Raw genomic sequence first — 12,562 nt, forward strand, 5'->3', positions numbered from 1 at the left:
TCTACATCATTTTCACATTTCTGCATGCATATATTTTTTTTTTTTATGTTTAGAATAGGTTGGGGGGTAGAATGTTGTTTAAAAAAAAAAAAATTTTGATTTGTTTTAACATTGGGTGACATGATTAATTTAAATTTTAGTATTTGTATTATCTTTGGTCTTAAGTGATGTTACATTATGTTTGCTACTCTACATGTTGATGTTGGAGACATATATGAGTTGCTTGAAGGAATGAACATGTCATAATAAGTACCAAGTGAGTTTTTGAGCCTATCATTTTTCTTGGAGAGTAACCCTTTTGCCCATTCTTTATACAGCTTAGCAGTTTATTATTTTATACACGATCTCTAAATTACTTTTGAGTTAACCCTTAAAAAAAAAATTGTAAAATAAAAAAAAGAGAAAAAAGAAAAAGAAAAAAGAGTGTGTTGCTACATTTGGAGGCCCATCTAACTAGTAGATATGGAAGATTATTTAGAGCCCTAAAAGACGATGGAGAGGCCATCTTTGATCCGTTTGAGCCTTTCAAGCCATCCCTTTTATTTAATATCCATAGTTAACCCTTTTGAGCCTTTAAAAAAAAAAAAAAAAAACCTTTTCTTTGTCAACTTATCATCTTGACCCACTCCGATTTGGAGTATTACCCGATATCTTATAAGTTCCATCACCTATTTATGTTTGAGAAAATGTAAATAATTATTTTGTTCAGTGAAGTTATGCCAAATAAAAGCAAAAAAAAAAAACAAAAAAAACAAAAAAAAAACAAAAGTTGTTGTTTCAAAAGAATAAAAATAGGTGAAATCCACCTTGCAACTTCCAAAAAAAAAAAAAAAAATTCTCTGCATTTTTCTCAAACATACACTTTGTTTTCCTTATTTTCCTTCTTTGTTAGCCATGTCCCTAGCCTATGTTTCGCCCTAATAAAAGTCCTTCTTGATTTTAGGGAACTATAGTTTGAAGTAGAAGCTAGTTATATGGGCTAAAAAGATGTAGTGATGCATAATTAAAAAAAAAAAAGATAAATAAAGTGGGTTGACTAACATTTTATTTGACTTGAGATCGTATTATTTCTAAGCTGAGGGCATATTTATTTCATCTTGGTGAGAGCATGTGATATCACTTCTTTATTATTTTCTCTCTCAATTACCATTCATTGGAGTGACTATTTTTATTGGGATTAATTTATTTGTGAGAGTGTCACTACTTCCAGTGAGATTTTGGGGTTTGACATGTCATTCTTGAGAGTAGCTAAAACAAAGTCTACTGGGCTAATTCATGTGGATGGTTGATGTGGGTGTGATGTTGCTTTAAACTGGAGATAATGCTTATACTTTTATTTGATTGCTATCATTAATCTGATGGAATAAATACGAGTGTTTCTATTAAAACAAAAAAAAAATTATTTTGAATTTGAATTTTGTTTTCGCTTTATTTGCTAGGGACTAGCAATAAGCTGGTTGGGGGGTGTGTTGAGTGTTAGAAAATGCATATTTATAAAGGAGAAAACCGTCATTTTACATTTTAAGTCTTACTAACAACCCTTACTTTTATATATTTAACCTTCTTGTGATTTAATTACATGTGTTTTATTTTAATTAAGTATTTTATGTATTTTAGGGGCATTATAGTCATTTCACAATAAAGGAGAGATCAGACGGCAAAACGGACATCACTTTTGAACTCAGGACGGTCGAAAACCTTAGGAGGAGCATAAAAGGAAAAATGGCACTATTCACATGTACGGTACTATTCACGTGTATGGTACTGTATACGTTACTGTTCACGACACTGTTCACATAGACGGATGATGACGTGGCATTGACCGATGATGTGACATTGACTGATGAGGTGTCACGATCCTGTTGGACTAAAATTCTTATGTACTGTTGATGGTGACGTGGCAGCATATTAGTGGACGAAAAATCTCGCGTACGGTGCATGCATCACACAGGATTATTTTCAACCAAACCGCGTTACTGTTCATCCGGGTCAAACCGCGTTACTGTTCAAAGTCGGGTCAAACCGTGTTACTGTTCATCCGCGTGGTCAAACCGTGGACTGTTGACTGATGACGTGGCGCAATCCTGAGCGTCCAAACTGTTTTTAATCCGATGGCCATGATTTACTCCATGTATCTATAAAAAGGGGGCCTCCCCCCCTAATTTGATATCTCTGAATCCATTTTTGGGATCCATTTTCTGTAATTCCCTCTCCATCTTGTATTTTCTTCGTATTTTAATAAATTCCCATTTTGCCCCTAGTTCAACTATGAGTGGCTAATTTTCTTTCAAGCTTGGGTTGAAGGTGAAGTCTCAACATGTGTCATGGGCTTAATTTGGTAAATTTATTTTCTCTTCCCCTCTAATTTTTGTGGATGTTTTGACTTCTCGTCGACAAATAATAATAGTCTTGTCTAGATACCGCCTTGGTTACACCGGCTCTCTAGTATAAGGTTATTATTATTTGGCACGATAAGCCCTTAGCACCATATTGATTAGAGCGTGGTTCATGAGGTGTGGATTCCCCCCTCATGATTTAATTGGCATTAATACGGATTATTTAGCCCATGATGCATGTTGATACGGATCCAGATACCCAAGTACGTCATTTCAATAGATCTTCGCTTCAATTTATTCTCGTCATTTCAATTCCAATTTCAGAATTTATTATCGCCATTTTAATTTAAGTTTTAGCATATTCCAAATCATTTCCACCAAAAAAATCCAACCACTCATTTACAAAATTAATTCTATATACAATTAAAATCCACCTCCTCGTGGGATCGACACTCGTCACCATTAGTCTATACTACAATAGATTCGTGCGCTTGCGAGTACATTAAAATTTGCACAACAGCCACACCCCCTTGTCCATCGCCAAGGCTATAGCACACCTGTAACGGCGCCCCTGGGGCATTTGGCACCCCGACCTGTGGGCACTATTTTTTGGCGGGCCTCTGCACACACCCTCCCCTAGTAACACACATAGATATTCCATGGCGATTAATTTTTGGTTAAATAAAACATAATAAATCAATACCATCTATTAGTTTTTACAATATATAGCACGGAACAGAAACTATCGTAAAGAATGAGTGGTTAAATGTAAAATGTCCAGTCCAAAAATCCAATTGAGCGATTTTTAAGTAACTTTTTTTCTTTAGAACTAGTTTAAGATTGCGGTTGCTGATTAAATGAATTGTTTCAACTATAAAGATATGATAAAAAAATTAGTTTAGTGTTTAGTAAATTATATTATTGTGGTTGCCACGAGTTTGCAAAGTAATGTGTATGCATTTGATGATTTTTATTACAAATGTGTTATTTTATTATATAATAACCAAAATAGATGTAAGTATAAAGTACCTTTTATTTTTTTAAGTATGTTTAATCATGTTTAGGCATGCTTTTTTTCTTTTTAAAAGACAAAAAATATCATTAAGTGAAAAAAATTAATAAAAAAATCAAGGTTATAATAAGAACTCTAAAAAGATGTGGTAACTTATTTAATAAGTTGTTTATAAAAATCAACTCCTTACTTATTTTTAAAAGCTGCAATCAAAATGAAAAAAAATTATAAAATAAGTAATTTTTCAAAATTTACCAAATTATTTTTTTATCATAAATTATGAAATAAGTAGTTTGTTGTATTTTAATGTCCAATCCAAACAGAGCCTTAGTTGGTAGCTATAGTTTAAATCTTAAAATTGAAAAAGAGTAAAAAAAAAAATGACTGGGATTTACTTTAAAAAATAGATAAATTTTTTATTAATCTCTTTATGAATTGATTATTTCAAATTACTCTGTTATTTTTGAAAAGGAAAAAAAAGTGATTAGTTGAGCATTTCAGCCTGAGAAAAACGGTAAACGTGCATTGGGAACCGGACAATCTTGGAAAAGGTGAAAACAAATGAGACCCGCATCCTTTTCATCATGCCCTCGTCATCTGGCTTACACGTGTTCATCTATCAACCCCATGTACCCCAGTGCTGCTTTCACTTGTCATGTGGTTCCACTTTTCTCTTCCCATGTCACCCATTTCGGCAGGCACTTCTTTCTCCAACTCTCTCTCACAATCGCAACAATCCTACTAATACCAAAACTCGCTTCCCTTGTTCTCCATTTTTCCCGAATGAACAAACAGATTGAAACCATATATAGCATTAGCAAAATGTAATAAAATCGACGTCATGTCTATGTTACATTCATTTCATTTGAGTTAACTTCAGTTGGGCTCACACTTTTGCATGTCGTTATATCATCACCATCATCATTGTCCATACATACAAAAAAAATTCCCATTATTTATACATCTATTATTTGTTAGTCTATGAGGGAATTGAGAATCAAGAATGGCTCGAATCTGAGTGGATACACTGTATTATTGTTAGTGATCACTCATACATTGTTAATATTGTTAGTATTGTTTGTGATTTGTTAGTTTATAAGGGAATTGAGAATAAAAAATGGATGGAATTTGAGTGGATACATGTTTTTATTTTATTAGTGATAACTTACCATCATTATCATATATATATGTGTGTGTGTAAATCCCACATGTGATAAACTAATTATTGTTACATTTTTGATTTGATAGTTTTTGTGAAGGGGATTTGAGGATCAAGAATGGCCGGAAACGAGTGGATAAATGGGTACTTGGAGGCGATATTGGACAGTGGGGCATCAGCAATAGAGGAGCAGCAGAAGCAAGCCCCAGTGAACTTGGCAGATAGAGGGCATTTCAATCCAACCAAATATTTTGTTGAGGAAGTGGTGACGAGTGTCGATGAGACTGATCTTTACAGGACTTGGATCAAGGTTGTTGCCACTCGTAACACCCGTGAGCGCAGCTCTAGGCTTGAGAACATGTGCTGGCGCATTTGGCATCTTACCCGCAAAAAGAAACAGGTCCTTCAATTTTTGTCTTGCAATGTTACTTAGTTTTAGTGGTTGTCTTCGGATGAAATGTGATATGTGTTTTTGTTCTTTATATGGCTGTTAATGCTTTGGAATCTTGAATATTCGAATAGTGAGTGTGTTTATTTTTAAGGATTGGTTGCAATATATTTCATGGTTGTGCTAGTGATTAATAAATCGAACTACATCCGATTTTGGTAAAGCATCAATGGGTGACGATCTATTAATCAGTCTCGGAGCCTAATTATCAAAGAAAAATTTTAAATGTTATCATGCGGTTAAATGAGTTGAATTCATTATACTTCACAATCTTTATAACATATGGATATATTTATGGACTGTGTGCTTTTATGTTCCTGTTAATTATTTTGCTAATGATTAATAAATCAAAATGTGTATGTCCTGTTTTGGTAAGCATCAAAGGAAGGATCTATTACTCGGTTTTAGAACCTAATCACATAAGGGGAAAATTCATAATTGTAAAGTAATAGATCTTTTCAGTGTCAGTGCTATGTGTGCATGTGTGCTTGCACAAGTTGTTTGCTGATTTGACAAAGGTTTTGCAATCTCTCCATTAGCATTATTCCCAAATCAGCCGGCAATCACATTGGCTATTGTAGTTTCTAAAACTGAGAGAAACCTATGAACAATTTTTTTTTTTTTTCACTTGTGCACAAATGGTAACATTCTAGTCATTAATCCAACTTCTGTGCTAGTAAATTTCAGTTTAGATAAATTTTACTTTGGTTTTTATAATAACAATATAATTATGTTGCTAAACTAGCAAACATTATCTGTACAGTTGGAATGGGAGGAATTACAACGATTGGCTAATCGGAGATTGGAGCGGGAACAAGGACGCAGGGATGTGACTGAAGACATGTCTGAGGACCTATCAGAAGGAGAGAAGGGAGATGGTGTGGGGGAAATACAGACACCTGATACCCCAAGGAAAAAGTTCCAACGGAACTTTTCCAACCTGGAAGTATGGTCTGATGATAAGAAGGAAAAGAAGCTCTATATTGTTCTCATTAGGTATGATTCTGTCCAATATATGATAGTCGTATTAAGGACTTGTTTTCTTATGGTGTTCTAGCCATCTAACTGCTTGATCAATCTTTTAAATCTTTGAACATCATTATTTTGCTACTGAGTTGGAAATGACTAATGGTCATTGGGACTATGTTTGATGCCTCCTGTTTCAAAACAGTCAGGAGAACGGGATTAACTACCCTCGTTTAAATGTCTTCTTTTCCTTTATATAATGTTGCATTAAGTCTGGTTTTTGAGAAGATGAAGGAAAAGGGATAAATCATAGAGTTCTATAGCTCCTGCTGCAACTGAATCCAGTTTATTAATGTCACCTACCCTTCCCTCTCCCTTTTTGTTGTTCTTAGGGGCCAGAGAAGAGTATTAAGACCAAAAACCTTATATCAACACAATACTCTATCTTAAATAAATGATATTAATTATATGAAAGAGAAGATACATTAGTTGTTCAATCCTACAGAATCACAAATCAAGTTAACCTACGAACATCATTCAAGATGAAATACAAGTGCTGCTATTACTCGTAACCAACTTAGACTTGATTGTTATTGCATGCATGGCTATAACTTGTATATCTGGGGCTTCTTTAACTCTCTATGACTGATATTCTCAGTAATTTCATTATAGGACCCGTTAAATCCCCCATATACAACTTATAAAACTCTTTTGTCTTTATTACCAGCTTGCATGGTTTGGTCCGAGGAGAAAACATGGAGCTTGGTCGAGATTCTGACACCGGTGGACAGGTAGCCACTTCATTCCAATTCAAATTACAAACATGATTGCTGATGTATCTGTTCTTATTTGCTTCTGTCCTGTGCTTACATGAAATAATTTACAGATAAAATATGTGGTAGAGCTTGCCCGGGCACTTGCAAGAATGCCTGGTGTATACAGGGTAGATCTTTTTTCTCGTCAAGTCTCCTCACCTGAGGTTGATTGGAGTTATGGTGAGCCAACAGAAATGCTGACTGGTGGCCCTGAGGATGATGGCATTGAAGTAGGAGAGAGCAGTGGAGCGTATATTATAAGGATTCCTTTTGGTCCACGTGACAAGTACCTACGGAAAGAATTACTTTGGCCATATATTCAAGAATTTGTGGATGGAGCTCTAGCTCATTGTCTTAATATGTCAAAAGTCTTAGGCGAACAAATTGGTGGAGGCCAGCCTGTCTGGCCATATGTGATTCACGGCCACTACGCGGATGCAGGGGATAGTGCTGCTCTCCTTTCAGGTGCTTTGAATGTTCCAATGGTTCTAACTGGACATTCACTTGGAAGAAACAAGCTTGAACAACTTCTTAAGCAGGGACGACAATCAAAAGAGGATATCAATTCAACTTATAAAATTATGAGGAGGATAGAAGGAGAAGAACTTTCCCTTGATGCTGCTGAACTAGTGATCACGAGCACAAAACAGGAGATTGATGAGCAATGGGGACTTTATGATGGATTTGATGTCAAGCTTGAGAAAGTCTTACGTGCTCGTGCTAGACGTGGGGTAAATTGCCATGGCCGATACATGCCGAGGATGGTGGTAAGAATGCTTTTCATTTTTTTTTTTTTAATAGCTGTTCTATTTTCTGATTGTGAGAGTCATGGTTAATTGAAACATGGAAAGGAAGGAAGAATGTATAAAAATATATGCTGAGACTGAATCTTCATCTCTCTCCAAACGTCGTAATATAATACCTTCTTTGAATTTTCTCAATGGAAAACTTCATTCTATTAAGTTCCCCATTCATACACTACACTGTCAAATAAAAAAGCAACTCAAGGTTCATATATATATATATTATTACTGCCAATCACGAACTCATGTTTTTAAGTTTCAAGTTAGGATACTAAAAACATTAAAAGCTAATGATAGCATGATTCTACTTTTTGATTATTTCTAAAGTTCAAATTTCTCAGGTTATTCCCCCTGGCATGGATTTCAGCAATGTTGTTGCGCAAGAAGACACTCCTGAGGTTGATGGGGAGCTCACGTCACTTATTGGTGGTACTGATGGATCTTCTCCTAAAGCAATTCCAGCGATATGGTCTGATGTGAGTGCCTCACCACAATTCTCATAGTGCAGCGCCACAATTTAACTGTTATTGTTTGATAGCTATATGTTTTGGCAGGTTATGCGGTTCCTTACAAATCCCCACAAACCAATGATCTTGGCTTTATCAAGGCCTGATCCAAAGAAGAATATAACAACGCTTTTAAAGGCCTTTGGAGAGTGTCGGCCCCTAAGGGAGCTTGCTAATCTTGTAAGTATGTGATTTATTTTAGGTTTAAGATATAACATTCTCAACGTAACTAACATTCCTTTACATAGACTCTAATTATGGGGAATCGAGATGATATTGAGGAGATGTCTAGTGGAAATGCTAGTGTGCTTATAACAGTGTTGAAATTGATTGATAAGTATGATCTTTATGGGCAAGTTGCTTATCCAAAGCATCACAAGCAATATGATGTTCCAGAAATATACCGACTTGCGGCAAAAACAAAGGTTTGCAGAAGCTTAAATTTCTTAAACTAGATTTATATGGTTTTACTTTGACGATTAGATAAGTGAAAAAAAATAGTGCAGGGAGTCTTCATAAATCCAGCTTTGGTTGAACCATTTGGGCTCACATTGATTGAGGTTGGTTATGAGTCCTTTACTCTTTTTTGTGAATTAATTTTTATATGCAAGGAATGGACTTGATCTGTATCTGTTTCAAACTATATAGGCAGCAGCTCATGGGCTTCCAATGGTGGCTACTAAAAATGGAGGACCCGTTGATATACATCGAGTAAGGATGACCTGCGTGTATTTCTATAAATAAGATATGACTTGGCTACTTGTTAGGTTGTTCAATATCAACTGCTCAACAAGAAAATACTGAGGAAAAGGAATATCTAAAATCTATAACTTAACGTTTAGTTGGGTTGTTATTATTGTTTACATTTTTTTTTCCATCTTTGTCAAGTCAGCTGTCTAGCACATGTCAGTGCTGGTTGGCTCAATTAGTAAAACCTCTTGGGTTGTACAGGCGGTCTGGGGAACCCTGCTCACATGGGTGGAGAAGGGATTTAGTTTTTGGCGTTTCTAGTGTCGCAATACTTTTTCAAAAAAAAGAAAGAAAAAGAAAAATCAGGTGTCAAACACGTAGGCATTTGTTCAAGCAGAAATTTATTTGATCCTTTTAATGGCGCAATTACTCTTATCTCTTTATGATTTTAGGCACTGAATAATGGCCTGCTTGTGGACCCTCATGATCAACAAGGCATTGCCGATGCACTGCTTAAGTTGGTATCAGAGAAGAACTTATGGGTTGAATGTAGAAAAAATGGTTGGAAGAATATACATCTTTTCTCATGGCCTGAGCATTGCCGCACTTACTTGACCAGAGTAGCAGCTTGTCGGATGAGGCACCCACAGTGGCAAACTGATACTCCAGTGGACGAGATGGCTGCTGAAGAATCTTCCTTTAATGACTCCCTTAAGGACGTGCAGGACATGTCGCTTAGGCTCTCTGTGGATGGAGATAAATCATCTCTAAATGGGTCTCTTGACTATACAGCTGCATCTTCCGGTGACCCCGTGCAAGACCAAGTGAAACGAGTTCTAAGCAAGATCAAGAAACCAGATTCTGATTCAAATGATAAGGAAGCTGAGAAGAAATTGCTTGAGAATGTTGTAAGCAAGTATCCCATGTTGAGGCGGAGACGTAGGTTGATTGTTATTGCACTTGACTGCTATGACAGCAAAGGGGCTCCTGATAAAAAAATGATTCAGATAATGTATGATCTATTTAAAGCTGTTCGATTGGATCATCAGACTGCAAGAGTCACAGGATTTGCTCTATCAACAGCAATGCCTGTGTCTGAAACAATAGAATTCTTGAATTCAATGAAAATTGAAGCAAACGAATTTGATGCTTTAATTTGCAGCAGTGGGGGTGAAATGTATTACCCAGGTACTTATACAGAAGAAGGTGGAAAGCTTTTTCCAGATCCTGACTATGCATCACATATTGACTACCGTTGGGGATGTGACGGTCTGAAGAAAACCATTTGGAAGCTTATGAATACAACTGAAGGTGGAGAAAATTCAAAAAATTCTTCCAGCCCCATTCAGGAGGATCAGAAATCAAGCAATGCCCACTGCATTTCATATCTGATAAAAGATCCCAGTAAGGTAATGAGAAAGGTGGGCTTCACTTCAATGGTATGGCAAGTAACTTGTTGGAGTGGCAGGACTTAATAATGGTGGTTTGGTATTGCAGGCTAGGCGTATCGATGATTTGAGGCAGAAGCTTAGGATGCGAGGTCTTCGTTGCCATCCAATGTATTGCAGGAACTCAACGAGAATGCAAATTGTTCCTCTCCTTGCCTCTAGATCACAAGCACTCAGGTACAAATACACAATTAGGCTCATTTTCTACATTACAAGTATTGACCTTTCACTGTTGATATAATAAGTTCATGTCACAACAGCATTTGCGTGCATTTATGTTGTATATATACATTACTTGTCTCTAGTGCATGCTCAGATTTTGTTAGTCAAACGTTCTACCTATTTCCCCTCCATTTACCTAATTTAATATCATGTTCAATTCATTATTTCTTTCCTTTGCCGTATATTGGTTTGTTGACAAACATTTTTTTGTTCTGAAAGTCCTAGATAGTCACGGCAAAAAGTAGCCCCTTCGATCGACAAAGTGAAGCCATGACTATTGTCCATAGATTTAAGTCATGGCAAAAATTAGTAAAATTGAAAACAAGAAACACAGAGCTTGGGTCTTCGCAGTTCATGATAATTGTGTTATTTTTGGACAGTGTAGTGTGGTGTGGTAAGGTGATAATCTAGTCCTCAATATTTGTTTTTTTTTGGGATTTTACATTTTTTTATCCTTAGATTTATGTATAGAAATATCCCTTCTAAACAATGATTGATAAAAATCTTTTTGGTTGTGAACCACCATATTCTTTTTCCAATTCCAGTGACATAAATCAATAATCTACTCAAATCATACTAGCAATTGTCATGTGAATTTATGAAACATTGAGCTTTCTCATTGATCTATAATTTGTTTGTTTTGAGGCAAATGTGAAACCTTCTTTAAGGGGGGCTATTTATAGAACAATCGCAATGAAGTGATGAAGAAGGATTAAAAGAAATTATCTTATTTAGAGAGAGTTTTCGGAGAAAGAAGAAATGGTGATGAGATTAGTTGTAGGATTATACCAAAATATGATTTGAATATCAATAGTTAACTTTTTTTTTCCCTGTATTTTTTTACCCTGTATTTTTTTACATTAAGTACTAAAATATCAATATTTACAAGGTGATAGATTAGTTGTAGGATTATACAAAATTATGATTTGAATTGATTTTTTTCTCTAATTGTTTTAAGTTAGGATTCTCTAAGCTGTTGGTTACAGGCAACAGATGGGATTTTGCTAAAATCTTTGACAGGACCTGAGCCTAATTGTTCACATGTATGTGTGTTTGTGTGTGTGTGTAACCACAGCATTTGTGAGCATGTGTATGTACATATTCACATTAGTTAAATTATGACTATATTTGTTAAAGTTTGATAATTAGTTATGTCAATCTGGTTCTTTGCATGCTTGCTACATTTGACTTATCCATTGTTAAGAACATTTTTTTCAATTTTTTTGTGACGAAAAATGATGCTATTCTAGTGGTTTCTTTTCATGAAGAACTTATAGCTTTCATAATTATTTAGTCACATTATTTAGTGGCTGGTCTATTACAGAGACATTGTTTAAATGGGGCATGATTATAATCACTTTTGGATAAAAGCATTAATTATTCTTCTGATTGTTAGGTATCTGTTTGTTCGTTGGAGATTGAATGTCGCCAACATGTTCGTCATTCTTGGTGAAAGTGGCGATACAGATTATGAGGAACTCATTTCCGGGGCTCATAAAACCTTAATCATGAAAGGGGTGGTGGAAAAGGGTTCGGAAGAGCTGCTCAGAACCACAAACCTACGAGATGACATTGTTCCAAGTGAGAGCCCTTTGATTGCGCATGTAAATGCAAACGCAAAGGTTGATGAAATCGCCAGTGCTCTAAGACAAGTGGCTAAAGCTTCCGTGGGAATGTGAGATAGTAGTAATCTCTGTAAATTTTTTTTTTTACCCTCTTCAACTTCTCTATTATTATTGCATCCTTTTTTTTTTTCTTTTTTGGCGCTCAAATGCAGTGGAAGTTTCCTGTTCATTGGGAGGATTTTCTTATACGGAATTTTTTTTTCTGGATTTAATGGCAAACGTAGCCTAATCGTTGAAAAGCTTTAGTTGTTAAATTTGAGTACAAATGGACCACTCAAAGATGATCGGCGTCAGAATCTTACGTTGTCTCGTTTAGAAATCAGGGCTATGGGTCCGGCTATGGTACAACTGTAGTATAGTACTACAGTTGTTTCCAGCCGTTGGATCCAACTTATGATAAAAACTGTAGCTGAATCTAATGGCTGGATGTATCTGTAGTATGCACCATAGTTTTGCCCAATATATGATGAGCATCTTCTCGACCAATTAATAATACGTGGCCATTTGCGTGGATGCACAACGAAAACCACGC

The 12,562-nt window shown here is 35.7% G+C and overlaps 1 protein-coding gene across 2 annotated transcripts; it reads left to right on the forward strand.

Moving 5' to 3' along the window:
* Positions 1 to 4,010: 4,010 nt before the first annotated feature.
* LOC18032032 (probable sucrose-phosphate synthase 3) lies at positions 4,011 to 12,251 on the forward strand. 2 transcript variants are annotated; one of them, XM_006420900.2, is made up of 13 exons: positions 4,011 to 4,172; positions 4,597 to 4,907; positions 5,719 to 5,951; positions 6,649 to 6,712; positions 6,808 to 7,503; positions 7,881 to 8,015; positions 8,094 to 8,225; positions 8,294 to 8,470; positions 8,552 to 8,605; positions 8,694 to 8,756; positions 9,188 to 10,144; positions 10,233 to 10,360; positions 11,802 to 12,251. In XM_006420900.2, the coding sequence occupies exons 2-13, from the start codon at positions 4,626 to 4,628 to the stop codon at positions 12,082 to 12,084; spliced, it is 3,204 nt and encodes a 1,067-aa protein (XP_006420963.1). In that variant the 5' UTR covers positions 4,011 to 4,172; positions 4,597 to 4,625; the 3' UTR covers positions 12,085 to 12,251. The 2 variants fall into 2 exon arrangements, with proteins under 2 accessions (XP_006420963.1, XP_024046101.1); XM_024190333.1 differs by lacking the exon at positions 4,011 to 4,172 and adding an exon at positions 4,275 to 4,385.
* Positions 12,252 to 12,562: the final 311 nt, after the last annotated feature.

The sequence above is a fragment of the Citrus clementina genome, unplaced genomic scaffold, assembly GCF_000493195.1.
Source record: "Citrus clementina cultivar Clemenules unplaced genomic scaffold, Citrus_clementina_v1.0 scaffold_9, whole genome shotgun sequence".
NCBI classification, from domain to species: Eukaryota; Viridiplantae; Streptophyta; class Magnoliopsida; order Sapindales; family Rutaceae; genus Citrus; species Citrus x clementina.

Coding starts and splice junctions, on each gene's coding strand:
- LOC18032032 (XM_006420900.2), top strand. CDS start 4,626: ATGGCCGGAAACGAGTGGATAAATGGGTACTTGGAGGCGATATTGGAC. Junction 8,226..8,293: donor TAAGGGAGCTTGCTAATCTT/GTAAGTATGTGA, acceptor TCCTTTACATAG/ACTCTAATTATGGGGAATCG. Junction 10,361..11,801: donor TCTAGATCACAAGCACTCAG/GTACAAATACAC, acceptor TCTGATTGTTAG/GTATCTGTTTGTTCGTTGGA.